The sequence below is a fragment of the Mus pahari genome, chromosome 9, assembly GCF_900095145.1.
Source record: "Mus pahari chromosome 9, PAHARI_EIJ_v1.1, whole genome shotgun sequence".
NCBI classification, from domain to species: Eukaryota; Metazoa; Chordata; class Mammalia; order Rodentia; family Muridae; genus Mus; species Mus pahari.
Genome location: NC_034598.1, coordinates 70,574,706 through 70,598,554, shown reverse-complemented (window position 1 = coordinate 70,598,554; position 23,849 = coordinate 70,574,706). Strand labels below are relative to the sequence as shown.

Sequence of the window (23,849 nt, the reverse complement as noted above, 5' to 3'; positions counted from 1 at the left end):
AGAATTTCATAAATTCATTGTTTTTAATAGCTGAGTAGTACTCCATTGTGTAAATGTACCACAGTTTCTGTATCCATTCCTCTATTGAGGGACATCTGTGTAGAGAAATGTCTTGTTGGTGGAAGCATCTTTGATGAGTAAGATGAATTATCCTATAGATGTATACTTTCCTATTCTCACAGTTGCTTATTGTGAGTAAGAGCCCAGCATTTTATTCAGAAAGAACACCACATCAGCACTTGATCTTCAAATTAAGATGTGGTATTTTAAAAGTCATCGATATCCTTATGTTGAAGATACTTTCATTGGGTAATCCTCTCTATTGTAAACATACTGACAATAACATTGATTCTTCATTCCTATTTATACATGTCATTTTTTATTGTTTCTTTTCCAGAGTCTCATCTGGCCTAGGCTGGCCTTGAACTCTAAATGAAGACAGGGATGATCTTCAACTTCTGACTAGGCTGTCTCCACCTGCAGGGTGTTGGGATTATAGTTACTCACCAGTATCCCTCACTTTTATGAGGTTCTGGGTATTGAACCAGGGTCTTTGTTCATGCTAGACAAGTACACTATCAACTGAACCACATCCACCAAACATAGATATCACACTTCTTGAGTTCAATAAATAAGAAGTACTTTAGGGCTGCTAACATCAGTGCAGAGAAATGCTATCATCTACATAACTCTTGAACCACTGTACTAAGAAACTATTAAAAACCCAAGGAAGAGAACACTAAGATATAGCTTTTATACAACACAATAACAATCTTAATTCACAACAGAAAATTATTTAAAATATTTGCTTCAAGTATTTGTTTCTTGGAGATCAGCGATGAACAGATTACCACATGAATGAAAATGTTGACAATGAGACTCATGAACCGTGTCTGGATTCCAGTGATAGGCACACAAACCTCCACATGACATATTTGTAGACACACACACACACACACACACACACACACACACACACACAGAGGTACAAGTACATAGCATGACTCTATCAATGGCTGCATACTGACTGTGAATAAGTACCATAGTTTTGGAAGACATCACCACTGGGGCAACTGGATACATGCTACAGGATATTTCTTTATATTCATTCTTACTGGTCTATATCAATCTATGAGGTTTTCAATAAGGACTTAATTAATGGCAAGTTAATGGTACTCGTTTTATATGTGTATATATTTATTTGTGGTGAAGATTTTGTATGCAAACTTTACTGTGGACATCATTCAATGAATCACATTGGTGGCGATTTAATGGGGGGGGGGGATTCAGTGAGCACATGGACAAAAGCCAAACATATTAATTAACAAATAAAATTCTTTAAATTGTTTGAGTCTCTGAGTTTCTTCCCTTCATCTAAACAGCCCTTTTGGAGTCACCGACCCACTTTTTAATCTTAATATTCACAATAAAAATAGTTGACTTTTTTTTTTAATTTCAAGATTTTGCTTCTGTTGTAATTAGCTTTTGAAATACCTCTTCTGAAATGCAAGCTTTAATGGCCTAACAATGTATCTCTTGAAGACATCAATAGTGCTCATTACAGAGCCATTGTAGGTATTTCATGTATCTGAAGTATATTTGTATTTGATAATTGCTCCCTCTCTATCAAACACATTAAAAGATACCCTCATGTACCATTCAGTAATATTATAATAATAACACAAATACAGGGGCATATTTGATTAATTGATATGTTTCTATTTGGGGAACATTTAATTAGACAGCTATTAAATTTACATTTGCAAGTTTCCTATTGTAATAATTTCTGGAGGGAAGGGAAAAAGGTGTGTAGAAACATCTCAATAATTTTGTGGACCCTGAGAGCTCTTCTTCCCTGCACAAGGGGCACAGGGATTATAATGAATCAAGTCGTTCTTATTAATTTTTAGCTGGTTATGTAGCATGATTCATTTTTAAAATGCAGGCTATGATGGTGCAGTAGGGAAATTAATATGATGAATTGCTTTCTTCAAGTCAAAGCATCGTTTGTGGAAGCTGCAGAAACAAAACCTGACCTGAGCATGTGGGCAGCGTTGAAGACGACATCAAACTCTGTGCTGTCCAGCTCAGCTGCTTTCTTTGCCATCTCTGCTGCTTCTGTGAGGCGAGTCTCTTCAAGGAGAAACTGACCTGTGAAGTCAAACAAGGGAGCGTCGCTCAACACAGAAAGAACTATTTATAAATAATATGCAATAATACATACGCATGGCAGAAACAGTGATCTGTAGCCAAGATTTAATACAAGTTTTCTTTAGGTATAGTTTACATGTCTTTCCCATAGTTTCAGGGTATCATAACGAGTCTAAATTTCCGTGTGCTAAAACTATTTTTCTTAAGTAGGAACCTTCAACAATCTATTCAAGCAGGGAGCAAAATGAGGAAGGGAGGAAGGCTGGGTGGGGGAAGAGGAGAGAAAAGAGAGGGACTGGGAGAAGAGAAGGAAGGAGAAGCTGTCAGGATATAAAGCATATAAATAACTTTATTAATAAAAAGAAAAGTAACAAAGGAAACCATATATATATATATATATATATATATATATATATATATATACTGTTAGTACTTAAAAAATACCCAGTATATGTAGACAAGCAAACATGTGTATCTATTTTGAGATAATATTTTTTTCTGAATTGTTAAAAAGACATAAGAAAGGGAGACTTGGCAACAAATCACTCTGAATTTCACTGATCAACAAAAGGTGGCTAAATATGAACAAGCTCACATTTTTTAGTCTATTTCAGATCAGTGCTGTAAGACTGAACTACTGCAGCAACTGACACACATGTCTTTAAAACTGTAGCTCAAGAATTACGTAATGAAAGCCTACAAACTTGCTATACTGGTAAAAAAAACAAACAAACAAAGAAAAAACAAAAAAAAACAACCTACATAAAACATGTCAAAACTTGTCTATCTATCTATATGTAAATAAAGAACACAAGGAACTTTTTGAAAGATGAGGATTTCTCACCAGAAATACTAACTTAAGCATGGTTTAAGATAGATTATAGTTAAAATGAAGTCCCAGGATGGCCCAGCTGTGTTTAAGTTGTCCGTGGACCTGAAGACTTCTGAGTTTATGCTCTAATGATCATTTGCTTTGTGCAGTTTTCTGTTTTCTGGGGGATCAAAAAAAATTGATACTATTGATGAATTTTATAGACACGATTATAAAGTCAAGAACTGGAAATAAAATCAAAAAACAATTTAAGAGTGCAAAAGCAGAGGTAGCTGTTGAAGAGCCCGCTGTCATGTGTTCAATAATGATTACAGCCTTTAGTACCTGTCCTGAAATTTTGATAAGCTCTAACCATTCATAATGAATACCAGCCATTGCTTGAAGTATTTCTTAAAATTCAGAACCAATAAAACAACATTTGTGTAGTAGTAAATCTCATTGCTGCCTGTGGTGGTTGGACCTCTGGATTTCCCAGCACTTGGGAGACTGACATAGGAGGATTAGCAATTTAAGCTTATGTGTCAAGGCTGTGCTTTAAAGCCATTAAGGAGAGAGTTCAAAAAATTATACATAGCAAACATATTACTCAAAAATTTCCTGTATATACTAACTGCATAGAAGGAAAGAATGGAGGAGATTTAAGAACATCAGAAAGCACAAAAGAATTATATAATCTGCAGATAACGAGCAATATCGCCTCATGTATGTCATTAAGAAAGAACCAGGCTAAATACCTTTCACTTAGTTATGGGTATTAGAGTTTGTTTTTAAATTAAGATAAAGTATTAATTGTTATCTACCCTGAATACAATATTTAATTAAAGAATGCAGAATGAGTGCATTAATTATTTATATACTATTTAAACAAGGTAGACAAATGCTAAGTTTTATTCTTCCAAGCAATCAACTCTGAACTATAGCATGCATTAATGCAGAGGAAAATACAGCCATCAATTGAACGATGAAAGATACTTTCTTACAATTCACTACACTAAACTGGAGAGAAATGAAAGGGAATATGTTAACTCTGGTGAAAAACAGAAAGGAAAGAAAGAGAGGACCAGAAAGGTTCACAGCCACATTTGCTAAACACAGCGAAATTCAATAACACAAAAGCTCAGTTCATGAATGATGCTGTAGACAAAGCCCTTCAAGTTTCAAGAACACACACACTGTTAACACACACCAACCACAAATCAAAACAGCATAGTATTGTGTCGAGTCAAATAAGCATTTCACTGTTATGTAATAATATTCAGCTTCAAATTATTTTTGTCATACAAATTTGTGCTTTGTAAACTATTTACAAAGGCCCAAAACTAACTAAAATGCATAATCTTAGCCAAATAAATGGTTGTCTTTAAAATTCCCATTTGAACATTTCATGCTAGGATATATTCACATTAACATTCAGAAATAGTATCACAACCTATTAGCTATGTATTTTTATAATTCTGTCCATTCTATTCTCCACAGGCCACAGATCCCAAAAGTTCACCATTAGTATTCTGCTAATATAGAAGCATAAATTATTAAATGTGAATAATTGGAATTCTCACTTTGAATACCTGAAGTGAAATGAGTCTATTATGTGACACAAAGATTGCTTCTTTGGGACACTGCCCGGAATTGATGGAGGGTCAGGTAGCAAACATTTTAAACACACAAAAAAATGACCACAAAGATGAAATAAAGGTATAGCGGGCTTCCTTCAAATAATTATTCAAGCAGTCTCAAATGACATGTGTTTCAGGGCATAATAGCAAAATTTCCTGGTATCACTTATGGATCTTTCACCATCAATGGCTACTTAGACAGGCAGCTTTTATTATTACTGCTCCTACCACACTAAGAACCACATACTCCAAATTGCCTCAGCTTATCCCCTGCTTCTAAGCTCCTTTTCTTCCCCAGAACATCCCACCGCTAAGCTTTCTACACTGCTAAGGCCATCTCACACCAATCTCTCATCCTGTCTTGTTTATTTACGGTCCTTAAATCTCTTTCATTTTTATGTCCTAAATATGTTTTACTCATTGAAGCCTTCTTTGACAAGTTACCAATGGCTGCCAGAATTTCTTATGATTTATGTTTCACTATAACCTAATTTACCATCAAAACCAAAGCATTACAAAGAATATAAGGGACTGATATTAATTATCCTGGGACAAGAGTGAACAGCAGAATTGTCCCCATATGACTGACTCAGTTACAAGGGGGACTATCCCAACCTTCTCAGCACAACTGGGAAGCAATCCATTAACAAGACACTGTTCTGGATCACACTCCTGACATGGGGGTGATAGGTAGCCATAGGAGAGACACAGAAGAACTTCTCTTGAGCCCACCAAGATAGCTACTGGAACTTAAACTGAGAGCTACTATAAGACAGGACCAGTCTGCTAAAGATGGTCAAGAAAGTGAGGAAGATTCAATGAGTCTCTCTATCATGGTAAGTTTTCTAAAGACTGGAAACTATACATTTCCACCTGCTCTCTAATGCATGTAAGAACCATCACCACACCCATCCCCCATCCTCAACAGCTTCAAATGAATGAGTCTCAGACAGAGCTTGAAATTTCCATTGGCAATTGGCCCACAATTGGTGTTGATGTGATTGGGACATGTCCAGACGTTGAGAATCAGCAGGTTACATTGAAACAAACTATTTTCTATCATACTACGGATTCCAAGTATACATTGGATTAGCTTTCAGTTGGCTTGAACCAGGCCAAAAGTACCCTACACTTGACAATAATCCCTCTGTTATGGGGCATAATGACCAGCTCTTACATACAAGTGCAAGTAGAAAGATACATATGTATGAACACCATAGGCAACGAAAGTATGCTTACTTTCAACAAGAATAAAGGTAACACATTCTAATAAATCATTTCTTGTCTATATATAGTATATACTGTATATATATATGTATATATATACATACACACATATATACATACTGTAATATGCATATATATAGTATACATACACATGCTTTGTATTTGATAATTGAGTAGAAATGCAAATAAAATATACCCACACATAAACACACACACACACACACACACACACACACACACAAAAAAAACCCTTACGGAAAATTCATGTTATCCTTATGTGTGTTTTCTTGCTACAACATCTTTACTCATTTGGTTTGTAAGTTGCCTTACCGAGGTTAACAATTCTCATTTTTCATCACTGTCTAAAAAGAAAGAGGAGACAAAGGGAAATGTAAAACCAAGTTGAGAAAAAGTCACTGTGAATGGAGAAAACAGAAAATGATTGGAGAGGAAGCAGTCTCTAGAGATCCTGAGAGAAAGACTGTAAGTCACCACACTGACTAATGTAAGATGAAAGAAAAGCCCCTGACTGCCCAAGTTTCAATGATTTTAGTGTAAGAATTGTCCTGGTCCCTCTTTGAATATTTCTCTCATGTGCTGAGCCATTTAAACTAGTTGGTAGACTTTCACCAAATTTTTAATATGACAAGCTTATGAAGATCAATCCTTCATTAATTCCTGGATTTCAAAAGTTCCTGTGAAGTAGAAATTGGTAAAAATGAAAGCTGACTGTAAGTTTCATGATCAAATGCTGCTTTGTATAACCTCTACATTCAGACTCCCTAAATTAATTGGAACTGGCATTCCTTACTAAATTGCCACAGAAAATTTACTCTCAAGATCAATTCAACTAAACTAAAGATCTAAAACAATATGGACTGGGTGTCACGATGATACAATTCATTTTAGAAAAAAAAATTAACTTTCAGATAAATTCTGAAGGAAATGAAAATTTTTATTTACTAAACTAAATCACAACATTTACATTAAAGAGATTATTTGTGGAAGATGCCATATGGTCCCTGAAATATATACAGCATCATCTAATCCTTACTGTTACCACCCTGTATCCAAGCATGATCTCCTTGTGAATTAGTGCACTAACCACTTAAGTGATACCCAAGTTTCTGCCCCTGACTCTACAAGAGATTCTTCAAACACCAATATGAATTAAATGAATATTCAATTGTATCATTTCATAGCTGATTGAGGCATCCTTCAACTGGCCTATACATTTTAGTATTACAATCTCTACCTTCTTTTACATTGGTGTTAATTTAACACAAGAAGATAGAGTTCACAGCTCCAGAAACTTACCTATACCATTTCCTCCAGCAAAATCCTATTATGTCATCTATAACCCTTGGTTCAGTTATGTCCTAGAAGAGTAGTATTTAAATAAATGCACGTTCAATGACATGACTAAATGAATGAATGTCAGGCCTTTGGGATAAATGCTGTAACTTCAATAATAGTTTTGAAAGAATGTCTATGGAAAATGGCCACAGATTTGGCCATAGCACATCAATGGTGATGGTCTATGAATATACTATGTTGAACTTAGGCAATAAAATGTCACTGGTTTGAGATCTGTGACATTTCCTTTAGATCTTAACAAAGTAGTCTAGACTTTGCTATGACTTGAAATATATCTTAGATCCAAACAGTTTAATCTGTGAAATGTATTTTACCTTTATTGCTATATTAGAAAGAAAAGTTCAATAGTCTGGGAACAGAAAGAAAATATTCTGAAAACACAAGTAGGTTTCTCCTATAGATTTGTTTGCCCAAGAAGTCTACATTGTGCCTACTGAACATAAGATACAAAGCAATACTCAGAGAGGCAAGGCTGTTCAAAGGCAAACATCTATGAGAGGAGGGAGAAAATAAGTATTACAGGTCAACAGGAAGGGGTGAGGCATAGTAGGAAAGGCTGAAAGCATAATCTTTAGTTGGAGCTGATTATTTTGTTTGCTTGTTTGTTTTTGTTGTTGTTCAACTACTAATCTTAAAAGAGTAAACAAAGAGGAAAGGGCAAACATAATAAAGATTTCACCAAAAGAATATAGTGTTGCTACCAGCATCCAGACTGTGACAAAACAGGGCCATCATTCCCCTGGTGGCCATGTGCATCTCAGGAAGTTTTCTTAAAGATTCAGATGATTGACATGAGAAGAGAACAGGTGTAAAGATTCAGGTTCACTGGTTTTGCTGACATCTAGTGGTAATGCAATTAGTGGGCAGAGGGAACTGAAGCAAAGAAGCCTTTCATGGTGGTCTTTCTATCAGGAGTGGAAAGGAAGTCAGTTCTGCTGACAGACTGTTGATGCTGACATAGGGCTCAGGATTTAGATGAACTGTCCGAAGGAAAAGTGGCTACAGATTATGTTAATAGTGCGTGTTAATGAAGCCAATCAAAAATGTGGAGGGCTTTCTTTTTTGGAGCCTTTCGGAGAATCTTTCAAAGACACCTTTCATTTTAGATATGCCGTCTATCTTTAAAACCAAGTAAACTAACTGTCTCTTCTCTAGTTGTCGGCTTTGTTTTTATGCTCTTGGCAGCCTGACTTTCACAAAAGCTGTGTTTAAGGAAGAAATGTGATCAATGTGCCACAGTCACTGGCCAAGACAATACATGGGCCAGGTAACAAGGAAAAGATGCCCGGGAGAACAATCTGGACACCCTATCATGAGGATGAGAGGGTCTGTATTTGTCCCTAGGTGAACATGAGGCCAGGAATCTGTCCTAAATTGGACTTGTAACAAGCAAAGTGTCCAGTGTAAAAAAGATTAGAGAATCAGCTGGCCAGGGCCCTGTGCTCAAGTGGAAACAAGGTCAGAAAGGTGAAATACATTGTCAGAATAATGTCTCCCAAGACTCGTTCCAAAAGGGTTATGGAATGTCCAAAAACTAGTCATGTAGTTACGACTGTCTGGTGGCAAGTGGGGATCTGAGTGGCACAAGGAGATGAAAAGAGTTGAGAAGAATGGCGAATGTGAAGCGAGACTAAAGGGAGAGATTCCTATAATATGTTTAAATGGATTCAATAGGAATTGAATAGGACATTAAAAAAAAAAGACACGGGAACAAACAGTATAGGTTCATGAGGAACTTTTTAGATAATCTGATATGCTTTATCTTCAGAAGATGGAGAAAAGGTATTACTAGACAAGGGGCATAGTTTAAGCAATGAATACCAGAGGAGAGTAGCCTCACTATATAACATATAATATTATATAATATTGCTATATAATATTGTGTGCATTATGCCAAGGAGTTGGAAGATAAGAATTGAGGAGGACAAAGGGATCCAATGTCACCTGCTACAGTCACTAAGACAGTGACCAGACCATTTCCAGAAAATTACAGTTGTGTGTGTATGACTTGTTGAACAGATCACATGCTACTCAAATTATCATAGAATAAGTGAATCTTAACCGAGCCAGTAGTAATCATCTTCTGTTAAAAACTGGAACAGAGCCGGGTTTGGGTGGTGCACCCCTTTAATTCCAGAACAAGGGAGGCAGACACAGGTGGAATCTCTGAAATAGAGGCCAGCCTGGTCTACAGAGTGAGTTCCAGGCCTGACAGGGCTACCCAGGAAAACTCTGTCTCAAAGAACCAAAACCCAAACCAAACCAAACAACAAACCACCAAAACCTACCAACCATCCAACTGATCATCCGGCCAACCAAACCAAACCAAACCAAACCAAACAACAAACCACCAAAACCAACCAACCATCCAACTGACCATTCAGCCAACCAAACCAAACCAAACCAAACCAAACCAAACCAAACCAAACCAAACCAAACCAAACCAAACCAAAGAGACTAGAACAGAATCCAGGATAGGCTGGACCATGCTCATGAAAGTCACTCTTAGACTGCTGTAGAATCTCAGATCCAACACCTCCAATCACCGGCCCAAATCCACTACTCTTCTTGTTTCCTAATCCAAACCTTATCTTGCTTTTCTAATTTCTTCAATCTCAATGCAAAGGAAAATTCAAAGGGATGCCCATACATAACGCCTAACTATAGCTCTTAGCAAAGCTTGACCTGATACCGTCTTTAAGTTACACAAAAATCACAATGGGTCACCCTACTAAGGGAGAAATGGAAATAAAGATGATAAAAGGGAAACACAAAACTGACTGAAGTCCAGGCTAGATTTCCTCATTCATTCATGTTCTGGGTAATGTTGACTGACCCTGCATGTGCTGCTGTGGACAGGACATAGATGGCTATAGTCAAGATTCTCCGGTTATGGTTCATCCTTTTTCAAAAAAGGATCATCATCATACTGCATTATCCGATTCTGTGAGATGCTATATATGAATTCCTCAGTATTCTAGTTGTGGCAAAACACCATGACCAGAAGCAACCTGGAGAGAACAGGGTTTCTTTAGCTCATACATCCCAAGTCACACTCTATCGGGGCAATTTAAGGCAGGAGCTGAAGCAAAGCTGGAACTTGGAGGCAGGAACTGAAGCCTAGACCATGGAGAAAAGGTGCTGAATGGTTCATTTTTCTATGTCTTGCTCAGCTTGCTTTCCTACACATCCCAGAACCATCATCCCAGGGATGGTATCATCCACAGTAAATGATAGAGTAATTACATAAATATTTTTGGTGGACTTTGTCTGAGATATTCCCATATAGGTTCTCTTAGTCACTCAAAAGCCAGATACACCATGGAGCTGATTCTGTCCCCTTTACAGATAGAAAATGAAGTCACTAAACCATTTGAAAATACCCCCAGATTTCCCTGCCGCCTCTACATCAATCACAAATCAAGAAAATGCCCCACAAGCCTGCTTACAAGATGAATCTAATAGGGGCGTTCTCTTAAGTGACATTTCTTTACTCAAATGACTATTTACTGACAATTTGATAACAAATTAACTAATACACTCAGTAAGTAATGTATCATGAGTATGTATACAATTAACATATTTGATAAATGAAAAATACACAATGATAATTAAATAGACACCTAATGATCTCATCATATAAACAATATTCAAAAGAGAATTCAATTAAAAGCCTTTTTGTAATCCTTACTTTTAATACTCTAGCTTACTATTCATCTCTATTAAATACTTAATAACTGTTGGGTTGCTGTAACTTTTCTGCTGTCTTCTCTATATAATACCAGAAAAACAGAGAAAAATGGTTATATGTTTGTATTTCATTGCATATTCCTTCAGGAATGTAACATACACATTTTAGAAAAATTGAAAGAGATGTTACAAGTGAATCTATGTAGGACACCTGCCTAGAGCCTGTCTGTTTTCTTCTTGTCTTTTGTTTCTCTCCCTCTCCATACAGCTCAGGTTTTCCCTCTCCCATGATGACTGCAGATATGGGAACCCCCCTTGGTATTCTTGATTACACAGTAATAAGAGCCCCATGGTTTTCTCTTTAATTATAATCTCACTCTTCTCTGTTTGTATGACCACCAGGCACCTTGTAATTTAGGTGCCCGCTAGAAAAATCCCCAAGCCCATTTAAAAAGAACCAGAGTTAGATTTGGTGGGTTGAGTCTGATGTCATCTTTAAATGTTATCCTCTTAGTTTGGTCTTATGAGAGTTTTCCATATTGATGTAGGAGGTGATGGCTCTTCAGCTGGCACAGGTAGCACTGTGATGTGTCACTGGTATGAGATGACAATGGTATTGGGGGAAATATCCACAATGGCTTTGTGACTTCAGTTCCTCACTCTGCTAAGTGGACAGAACCGGCTCCAGGGCGTGTCTGCCTTTTGAGGGATTAAATCAGATGCCACATGAGACTTTCTCAAGACAAAGAATCCTGAAATATTTGTGTAACTATTGTACTTTGATAAGTTGTACTATACAATGTATACTAATCAAAGGATTTGTTTAATTCATCATGAAAATTATTATTGAATGAAAATGCATTTAAAGGGCCTTTCTTTGCTTATTTTTGTTTATTAGTAAATGGTTATGTTTTGAATGTGTATGTGTCTGTGCACATGCCTGTATGGCATACGTGTGTCTGTATGTGCACAAAAGAGGTGCGCCAAACACCTATCTTTCCTCAAGGGTGATGCAAATGTGTTTTGTTTAAGTTGCAAACAGGTATTCTCACTGGCCCAGAGCTTACCATGTAAGCTAGACTGTGTGCCTGGTCCATCAACTCCCAGGAGTATGCTTATCTCTACCTCCCTAGTCCATGATTAAAAATCAAAATACATGTTGGGTGGCTCTTTGCAAAATTCACTTATAATAATAATTATGCTAAATGCTTATGTAAAAAACTTTTCCTTATAGTATGCAAGCCCATAATTCTGCTTATTTATTTTTTAATTAAATCGTATCTTAAATGTGGTTTCTTGGGATCATCCCTTGGTCCCCATGCTTTCTGTACCATCTCCTCAGCTGAAATTTTATATCATAAAGTTTTATGTTGAGTTCCTTGAGATAGATATTGGTGACTATAATTTTTTTTCTGCTATCATCTTCTATACATACCATCTGATCTGCTACTATTTAGATGTTGAACAGTTTCTTTTTCCTCCATCTACTTCTTAATAAAGAGCAAAGCCTTTAGCCCTGTCTTAACTGTTACTCGATGGGTGCTGTTACACACTTCTGAGGTTTTAGCGCTATAGTGATAAGTCTTAACCCCCTCCATCCTCCAGCAATGTGTTTATCAATCAACATAGTAAATACTGTGGCACAGTCAGAGGGAAAAAAAATATTTCTAATGGAGCTGACAAAGTGGTGAGGAAGACACAAATTAGAAAAACAATGACTAAATTACAATTATCCTTAAGGAGAAACAGCTTAATTAAAATGTGACAATTGGAGTGATAGCAGCCCAAGGACAGTATGACCAGTAGGATCCCGGTTTTTGCATCCTCAAAATGAATATGAGGATAAAATGATCGAAGTGCGGGCCAATGATAGAGAACACTAAACAGAGAGGATACTTGAGACAGAAGGCACCAAGAGGATTTGGGGAGCATGAAGGAAAGACAGAGGCAATATTTAGCTGTGGCTCAAGAGAAGGAAAAAAATCTAAACTATGAGTTAGCCAAAAATTAAATGAGTGCCCAATGAAGACCCTCAAGTGTGAAGATTACAAAGTTGCTAGAAAAAAATATCAAGGTTTTCCAACTATGAGAAGGCTGGCCATAGGTAGTTCTGCATTTGGGCATTAATTCTCTATGCCCCATGAACACAGATGTTTAAGTATTTAACAGCCATGATAACCTAGATCCTTAGTCGGCTGCACTGTCAGTATTAGAAACCTGAGAACATCCATATCTTTCTGTCTGTTTGTCTATCTATCTATCTGTCTATCTATCTATCTATCTATCTATCTATCTATCTATCTATCTATCTATCAATCAGTCAAATGCTTTAACCTGTGTAGTGTTTTCTGATTCTGAACCTATCAGGATTATCTTCTCACCCATGGGATCCACCCCTGTGATATAGGAATGTACCACTGTGACATTAATGGATGAAAATGATGGTTACTACCTAAGCGACTTCCTTCTTCAGAAATTTCCAGTGTGAGGACTGGAGGAGCAACACTTTGCTTTTTAGACTGTTTCAACTCTGAGTCATTAGTTAATTAGCTTTACTATTGTATATGCATGTATGACTTGTGTGTGATCACAGCCGCATCTTGTGTGTGGAGGACAGAGGACAACCTTTGGGAGTCAGGACTCTTCTCCCATCCTTAGGTCTGAGCATCCACCTCAAGTCACCAAGCTTGGGTAGGGGCACTTTTCCTCACGGGTCCACATCCGTCCTCTTTCTACCTGTAGATCCAGAACACTGTGCTTTTGATTTGGACTTCATTTGTGTATAGGATGATTTATGAAATATTTCAGATTCACTTTAAAATAGAAGCATGGAAAAAATTTGGTAAAAGACCGTGTTTAATCTTTCCTCTAGGAGCACTGCAAGAAGAGGATCTCTCTATTGATAATTAGCATCATGAACAGAAGGCAGTGACATGAGGATGACTTTTGTGTGCAACATCAGTTTTGGACATTTCGGAAGCAGCATAATTTTAAAAATTAAATAATGACTTAAGTTATGGTGTTGCCCTGATTAAGCATCAAAATGCATGTTGGGTGGCTCTTTGCCAAATTCACTTATGGTGACAATTATGTTAAATGTGTTATATGAGAATATTTTCTTTATACTGGTGTTATTGCCTCAGCAATAGCATAGTCCACAGAAATACAATCTGAAATTTCCTAAAGGTCACTTCAAGAACAAAACTATTTTGTTTCTCAACTAAGATTTCTTTTTAAATTTCCTATTAAAAAATTCAAAAGAATTCACAATTGAAACTTCAATATATATCTCACGTGGTAAGTTTTCCCAAGCCCTTTTAGAATTAAAGCTTTGTTGTGGATAAAGTGGAAGAAAACCAGGAGATAATTTCTGTGTATAGAAAGCAAACAATAAAGAAAAATTGGAAGGATTAATGTGTTTGCAAAAAGACGTGCTATTAGAGAACAGGCAGCAGACTTTTGAAAAATATGCTCCACAAGAATATTTAAAGATCAGTATATCATATGAGAAGCTTAATAAAGTGAGCAGACCCAGGGATATTAGCAGGAATCCCCCAAAGGTGAAGCACACCTGGTTTTAAAAGACAGGTAAACAAGAAAGCAAGGAAGTATCTTCTGGGGAGGGCGTGGGAATCGATGGAGGAGGGGAGACAGGATGATACAGGGCAAATATGAGTAGCATGTGAAGATACACAAGAGTCAGGAGGACACCCATTACTTTATAGGCTTATGTAAAAAATTAAAACTGGGCAGGATGCGTTCACATATTTAAGGATACATGGGTGTGTAACAACAATCAATGGGGAAAAAGAGGTGTGTTAAGGCAGGATAAAGTTTCTGTTCTGTCCATCAGCAAACTAACAATTAAGCATCAGTATACATATTTAATAGAGGTAAAAATGAAACGGTATTTATATGCCTAAAAATGGAGATGTTGCCTCCAGATGTAAAGCTCTCAGCCATTGCTCTAAGTCCATGCCTGCCTGCTTCTCTGCTTCTCAACAGGATGGCTGTGGACTAATTCTCTGAAACTGTAAGCAAGTTCCCAATTAAAAGCTTTTTTTTTTTTTTTTTTTTTTTTTTTTTAAAGAGTTGCTTTGGGACTAGTGAGATGGCTTAACGGGTAAGAGCACTGACTGCTCTTCCAAAGGTTCTGAATTCAAATCCCAGCAACCACATGGTGGTTCACAACCACCCATAATGAAATCTGACACCTTCTTCTGGTGTGTCTGAAGACAACTACAGTGGACCTATTTATAATAATAAATAAATCTTTAAAAAAAAAAAAGAGTTGCTTTTGGTCATGATGTCTCTTCAAAGTAATAAAACACTGACTAAAATAATATCTAGTAGGTGCTTTAAAATATATACTAACATACTTTAGTCAAATCAAGTTTGCTTCTATGTAACCAGAGCACATATTTATAATATATTTTATCTTATTACATCGGTTTTCTAAAGTAGAATTTTGTATTTTGAAGAAGGAATTCTAATCTTGACCTTCATTCTTTCGGAAGATACTTCCTATTGGAGACAAACACATGCATGGGGAATCCTTGATCTGTAACAGACGCCACTCTGAGATTCAAGAACCAAACTTCACCAAGAAACATGGAAATATACTACAAAATTTTGTAAATATAATATATACAAATATAATATTACACTATAGTTGATACCATAGTTTGAAGCCCATTTTCCACACATTTATCAGAACTAAAACACTGAGATGTAATTTGGAAAAAAAAAACAATATTTTATGTTATTAAAGTGATAGAAAATTTAAATGTTGGAAAACAACTAAGGGTCAACATAATCTTTTAGATTTACAGTCCAGGACTATAATCCAAGTCTCTAATTCTCCTCCAACATTTAACTCTCTTTGGTAACTCTCTTTGAACCAATTTTATAAACTTTCAAATGAAACTTTAGTAAAACAAAATCTTCACTACAATTCTTTTCTTCAGACACAAATCCAGTGGGTCTAACCCAGAAGGAAATAACAGCATATATTCAGACATCATCTTCCGAATCACCAAAACGCAGTCAATATAAATTCCTGCAACTCTGTCTGCCCAGTCACAACTGAACTATATTTTCCAAATAACTGGTATCATTAACAACCAAACTAAAAGCACATAATTGCTCGAGAGAGTGGATTTCTCATAAAACGACAATCTACTCACTGACATTTGAAAGCATCTTAAAAAGTCTCCAATCACAGATCACATACATTTCATTTAAATATTTATTTTCAAGTTAAGGGATTGTTTTTACTGATTCAATCTGTGCGTATAAACACCCTAAGGGAGAATGAAAAAAAATTTTTTTTTTTCAGCGAGTTGCCAAGGAACTGATATGAGAGATTTAATATAAGTATTCTAGGATAAAAATAACGAAAATTCAAGTAGAATGTCCGTTCAATAAATTTTGTGTTTTAGATTCCATTCTAGCATGAGACATTATTGGAGATTTAACAATACAGTAGGTATTGATGTCACTAAAAAGAGGAAATAGAAACCTCCCACTCTTAATAAAGAATTATCTAAAGGAGGGATAGTTTAAATGTATGTGCTTTCCGGATAACTCCCAATCACAAAGTACGATTTCTTTCCCCCAATAAGCAGCAATCACTCTCTAATGCCTTTTTTTTTTTTTTTTAATTTTTTTGTACTTTAACATCTCTGTCCATCTCAGTACTTAGCTTGGTTTTCAAAGCCTCATGGGCTTCTCTTTAATTCTTCTGCAGTCTCTTCTTCCACTTACTCATCTGGTTTCTCCAGCTTGAGTTACACGAGCTCAATTTTACTGCCCTAAATATACCCCTGTTCTTGCCTTGGACCTTTGAACTTGCCAGTTGCCCTATTGACATCTAGCACTTTAAATAATCGGCATGCTCTTAGAGATCACACACATCTTCCGCTCAGAGATGCATGGCTTACCTAACTACCTTCTACCTCATCACCATCTGAAGATGACATCGCAATGTTAATTTCTTCACAGGATTTTATGAATAGAGAGCAATGTCTTGTAGCAAGTCAATACATCTTATAAAAATAAGAGAAATCCTTCTCTAAGAATTCTCAGTTAAGGGTCTGGCATGGTGGTACAAACTACCTTTAATCCCAGTACTCAGGAGGCAGAGTCAGGTAGATCTCTGTGAGTTTGAGGCCAGCTTAGTCTACAGAATGAGGTCCATGGAAGCCAGGGCTACTTAAAGAAACCCTGACTCTAATTAATTAAGTTTTAAGCTAAGTCATAACATTCTTAGATTCTGTACATAAATATCTACTGATAAAAATGTCTATTTTGCTGGCCTATCTAATATAATGCCTAAGGATATTAAAAGAAAGAACATATGTTGTAAAAGGGAAACACCGAGTAATTGAGAGATGCAGAAGTTGCTCAGCCTCACTGAATTTGGTGGAATCATCTTCATTTTTCCAGGCTTAACTCTGTTTGTTTGCAAAACAGAGGACTGATTTAAAATTAAGTCAAAAGTAATTTGCCAGTTCTAAAAGCCAAGTATTAATATTGCATCAATTTCTGTTACAGGATTCCGGTACATTTGTAGATTATGTGCTTAAACTAGACTGTCTTTTAATGCCTCATTTTAAATCTTTCCAAATTATATTTAAAAGCAGGAAAAAGATTGAGTATCATAATGTTTCTTAAAATTATGTTGAATCATGCAGTCTTCCTTCTCACAAAAAGGAAATATAGTTCTAATTATTTACATTACCCTCAAATTAAAAACATTCCAATAGAATTAAGAAAGATTCAGTTTTTGCACGAACATTTAAAGGCAGGAGTTATCACTATTTTTTCAAGTGACATAATTTTTTTTCTTACACTTTCCAGTGAACTCAATCCAAAACAAGATTTTTTTGTGGGAGAAATAACATAAACCTCAGGAGCATAATAAGCCACAAAAATGCATAATTTTTAAAAAAGTAGTGTGAAAAGAAGAAATAGCCAAAGAAGACAGAGAGACCAACTCTTAATATTAATACAACAGTGATTTTTTTCTTTTAAAAATTCTCAAGGAATCTGAAGTAAAAATCATTTTCCTTTTCTTTTCCTTTAACAGTACTTGTGACTGAACCTATGCTAGGCAGGTGTTGTACCACTAAGCCACACCCCTGGCCATAATAGTGATTTTTAACAATAGTCATTCAAATGCATCAAGAGTGGGGTATAATGCAATTCACTGTCAAGGTTTACTACATATGATATTAGAAATTAGCTCAGAAGATACACGAAGCAGACCATTTTGAAAGAAAGAAAACATAAGCAGAAAGATATGGAACTGAACATCTATTTCCTACAGTGCCCTGGCCAACAGTCCTTCCACACTCTGGCAAAATAATCATGGCGCTAACTTGACATATTGTAGGGGAACCCACAATGGCAGCGATGAGAAACATCCTAATTTCAATATTCAAATATTTCATATAGGAAAACCTGTGAAAATAAAAATAAATGCTGAGGTGAAGTTGAATTATCTGTTACCTCTACACAGTGGTAGCAAGAGCAAAGTTACAGTAGTTTATAGTATGCTACATGTTTTTGTATCATGCGTTATGCTAGAAACAGGTGTCACTAGCTTAGGTTCACAAGCAAATACAGACAACAACACACATTTGAAAAATGCACTTGTGCTTGCCTCAGTTTCATTGTTTTTATTATTTCCCTTCCTCAAACACTCCTGGCCATCACTAACTTTTACTGTTTGGTCGTATGTTGGGTTGTTTGGTTTGGTTTTGCTTGGCTTCTTTAATAGTTGACAACTGGGAGAAGGAACTAATACTATGCAGGCATAATAGCTATATTTTCCACAGATGTAATTTCCTCTCCCCATTTAAATTTACTACTCAATAACACCTAACACATTAAAGTCAACAGTAGTTATTTTTTTTAAAAAAAAATCAGTATTATGTTCCCCAAGGGATAAACAAAAGAATATGCTTATTGTTGTTGCTGTTGTTATTGATCATTGTGAGGCAACCAACCTATCTGCAAATCTGATATAAACACACATCTTATCCCACACCAACCAACTCTATACTTTTTTTTTTTTCTGTCTAAACACATGACTCAGTATAATGACAGAGTGTTGTATAAGCTCATTCTGGACTGATTACAGCCATAGCTAAATGGTATGAGACAAACATTCCTTAGACTCATTATAGCTCATACTTGGCCTCACTCTTAGGCATTTACAGCCTGGTATACATTGGTATCTTCCAGAAAGCAAGCCATTGAGGCCAAAATGTAAACTCCTAAAACATCAAATTGGCATGGTCCATGAGCAATACATTTACTGTAGAGAATAAAAGAAAAGCTAATATTTTTATTATAAACTATGCATCAGATGCGAGCTAGATGCTTTCCTGATGAGATCTCCTGTAAACTCCGTGGTAAACATGAAGGAAACAACTGGAAAACTGCCTTTTCCTTTAAAGGCCAATGAAATTAGCTGAAGGAAAATATAGTGCAGATCTCTCCCAGATGTGATGTTCAATGAAAAGGGAAGGATGTACCATGAAGCTAAATCTGGAAAGAGGAAGCCAATGTCCTCTCAAAGGTCACTGACCGGCAAAGAACTGAAATTTCAAATCAGCATTGATAGCAACCGTGGACATCATGGAAAAGCTACCACCACTCACCATAGTGCATGTAACAGTTTCCTTTGGTAGGATCCAGCTCAATAGCCTTCAAGAAGAACTTTTCAGCCTCACTCTTACGACCCTTGAAAAATAGAGAAAATGGATGCTTCAGTGAAGGATCATGATGGATTTATTTTTTTTTAAAACCGTTGGACACAAATGAAATATACTAATGTCTACAGATAAACCATGCTGGGGAAAAGCACTTATTTTTAATCTAAATGAGGGTGACCAAAGGAGAATTTGTTGAGAGTAAAGACTGATAACAGGATCCTGGGAACATCATGAAGAGAAGAAGATGATGCTGAGCCCATAGAAGTGATCAAAGACAGAGCTGGAGATACGTGTGTATATGTAGATGCATGGGGAAGCCAGGAGACTATCTCAGATGTTAAATAGTTATTTATTCTTATTTCACATGAATGAGAGTATGCCCCCCTCGTGTGTGTGTGTGTGTGTGTGTGTGTGTGTGTGTGTGTGTGTGTGTATGTATGTTTGTGTACCATGTGCATGCAGGATGTCTGCAGAGACCAGAAGAGAATGTTGAATCCCCAGCATTTAAAGTTTATGTTAGCTGCCCTGTGGGTTCTAGAAACAGAACCTGGGTTCTCTGCAAGGGCAGCAAGTACCCTTAACTGCTGAGCTCTCTCTCCAGGACTCAGCCTCCATACTGAGAGTTGAGCTCAATAACTTGCAAGGATTTCAGTAACTGAGCTACTGCCAAGCTCTTTCACTTAGTGTTTTACTTTCTTTATTATTTTATCTTTCTAAAGAATTCCCTCAGTTCGCATCACAGCTATTACTGCCAACAGGAGTTATACACTGGGATTGAAAATGTAGTACTCCTACCCTCAAGTTCTAGTCTGCTTGTCTTATACTAATTCCATGCAGAGGCAGAGGAGCTAGGAATGGGCTTGACACAGAAATTCTAAATCCAGAAGAAGGATTTGTTCATCCTTTCTAACACTGGAGCAAAGTGTGTCTGTAAATGAATATCCAGGACACCATTAGAATCTGAGGGAAACATCTAAGTTAGAAAAGCAGCAAGGTAGACCAGATGTCATAGACCTGTAATTCTGAGTTCCCCTGCAGTCAAGAGGCTGAAGGCAGAGAACACCAAGTTCCACAAGCAAACCTGGGTTACCATGGTAGCTCACAGCTAACCTGGGAAAGGATAAAGACTCTGCACGCCCCCAAATAATATATTATAAAAGGGGGCAGATTGATAGAGATCAGTGGTCCACTGTAAGGCTCTAGGTTCAACTTCAATCACCAGCAGCAAGTGAATGTGTACATGCATGTACACACACAAGCATGCATGCACACACACTCGCAGACACTCTACAAGAGTAGAGAAACACAAGAGTTCTGGTCTGTTCTTCCCCATGGCCATTCTCATCTCTGATCCTTCCAACCCACTGTACTTTTGGGAACGTTCACTCCATACAGCTCAGTGATCCCAAATGTTAAACAGAGCAAGGTTGAAGGGAGAGAACACAAAGAAAATGAATGATAGGGTTTACAAAGCTGCAAGTCTTCTTGGGGTGCAGATGGAACAAACATGAGTCCTGAGTGATGAAGGCAACAGTTCTCTTGGACTCCTCCCTTTTACCACTGACAAATGTTCCTTTGGGGATGCAATCACTACATACTTCTAGTGAGGAAACAACATCATGACTTGGAAAATTTCCAACAATTACTTCTCATTGCTGCTATCATTGAGAACTGATGGTCTGCTAACCTGGGACTTAATCAGAAACTATCTTCCCTTCTTAGCCTTCGTTTTAAGCAAATAGTGAGGGACCTAAACAAAAAAACAAAACAAGCAAAAAAAACAGTACAGAGAAAGGTGTTTATGGAATAAATTTAGTTTTCTTGGAATAATACAATCCAGGCTGGTTATAAAGTGATGTAGTCTTCCCATAGTTATTGCTTCTTCACAATGATCCACAGTAACAAATGAGGGGCCATGGTAGGAGAGAACACTAAGAAGACATTTCCCAGAGTTGACCCTGGTCTGGCATGACAGGAATGAAGATCTACATGAACTCTTACGTGACAGCATGGTCCCAGGTTATGTTCAGACACCATTGACTACAGTAAATATCTGCATGTTCCTTGTAGTTTATATACCACCATGCACCTCACTCAATGATTCAGTTTTCCTTCACATGTGTCTTTTAAATTGCAGACCACTTTCTGATGTGCACGTTCCTCTCAATCTATGCAACTTGAACTAATTTCTCTGCAGTTGCTGTGGCTTTGTTCATTCCCTCCTTTAAAAAGAAAAGCTATAGAGTTGCTACATCCTTCACTCGCTTGCCTTCCGAGTCCTAGGGATTAGCCTTCATTCTCTATACCTATAACTGGTGATAACCTAGTACTCAGAAATCAGACTTCCAAAGTTCTTTCACTCCGACAACAGTACTGCAATGCTGCAACTCCTCTCAAACAGCTCATCCACTACCCAGTGACTCTAACCATGATGTACCACAAGAAACTGCTCAGGTATGGGCTTCAAAAGAGAAATGGGAACATGAGCAATTTTATATATAAGTGTCTGTGGCCTTCTAGATGGTAACAGCAGCTCTTTTACCACGTTAGAGTTCCTTCACTAATTCCCTAGCTGTGAAGAATCTGGCAGCCTCATGTCTGAAACAGAAGAGATTCTAGGCGAGCAGGGCAATTGCACATTTTTGATCTAGAAGACTCATGGAAAACAACCCCATCTTTTTATAACACTTTGCCCCATTCCAGAAAGGTGGACGTAGGTGGAGTACAGAGAAACCATTCTGCATGAGACTATTACCATGGCTGTATCCAATATCCATTCTATCCAATAACTCATAAGGTATGCCACACAAAGGGAAAATTATCAAGTAACTGCCTCATTCACTTGTAACAAATGTCAGCTACCAGGACCAGCCAGGTAAATTAGGAGGAAGAAATATTTGTAGGAAGAAAGCAGCCTCCACTTCATGGAAACACGGTTATTGCTCATTAGCAGGATTTTTATAAACGTAAATCTATTTTAAAAATAAAAGTTACTAATTTTTTTAAAGTAAACGATTGCATGGGACTTTAAAATTATACTATGATGATACATATAAAGTGATTATCCTACCTAGGTATATTAGAAACTTGTAACCAACATTGCTTGTTATTTCTATATGTACACACACACATACACACATGTGTAATAGAGTCCTGCTATGAATAAAAGAATATGTTTTGCTGTATACACAGCTTCAAAGCACATGCTTATTCTTTAGATCACCAGGACAATAATATCCAAAGATTTTATAGAAGAGGTTAATGAAAGCTATCAGTGGTAAAGTGCCCACAAAATTGGTATATGTGATTTTTTTTCTTTAAAAAAAAAAGGCTTTGAACTTTTTTCCACTTAAGGTTTTAAGGACAGAAAGGAAGAAACTAGATCATGTATCAATGTCACCATAAACTGAGTGGTAAAATCCTCATGTATCATCCCCTGGTGAAACCACAGAAGGAACCTATAAAAGTGTGTATCAGTTCTCAGGGGACAGTGGTTTGTGGTGGGACTCAGTTATTAAAGAAAGCTGAGACCCATAATCTCTAATATAAGAGGATTCTGGAGATCCCTCTCTGGGCAAAAATATTGCACTTCTGCCAAATACACACACACACATATGTGTGTATATGTGTGTATATGTGTATATATGTGTATATATGTGTGTATATGTGTATATATATATATATATATATATATATATATATATATATATACCCTTGTTACTATTCAGTGAAACACCAAACACTGAAGAAAAGAAACACCTCATAAAATTATCTAAACTTGAGAACCAATCAACTCCCAGGCAGATGCACCACGGGGGGGGGGGGGAAGCCCTAGGGAAAAAAGTTTCCATCATTGGGAAGTAATATTGCACATAATCAAATTCACTATTTCAACTATTATTAGTTTGGAGCAATGGGAGTTTTAAAATACGGAGAAAAATAAATTTTGGAGGTTTGGGATATAGCTCATCTGATAGTGTGCCTCTCCTGAATAAGATCCTGGGTTTAAGGTTATGTATAGAGCAGGTGTGGTGCCTGGAATCTCAGCACTCAGGAGGTGGAAGCAAGGGAATCATGAGTTGAGGCCATCCTGGGCTACATAGCAAGTTCTAGTACAGCCTGGGATACATGAGAGTCTGATGAAAGGAAGGAAGGAAGGAAGGAAGGAAGGAAGGAAGGAAGGAAGGAAGAAGAAGAAGAAGAAGAAGAAGAAGAAGAAGAAGAAGAAGAAGA

At 36.8% G+C, this 23,849-nt stretch overlaps 1 protein-coding gene across 1 annotated transcript in view; it reads right to left on the bottom strand.

The window, feature by feature from the left end:
* Positions 1-23,849, bottom strand: part of Tmtc2 (transmembrane O-mannosyltransferase targeting cadherins 2) — a 387,746-nt gene that overhangs the window by 68,596 nt on the left and 295,301 nt on the right. The window contains exons 9-10 of the mRNA XM_029542332.1: positions 19,563-19,644; positions 2,037-2,151 (exon numbers count right to left, since the gene is read on the bottom strand). Of these exons, the coding sequence (XP_029398192.1) occupies positions 2,037-2,151; positions 19,563-19,644 (197 nt within the window). The remainder of the gene's footprint in view (positions 1-2,036; positions 2,152-19,562; positions 19,645-23,849) is intronic.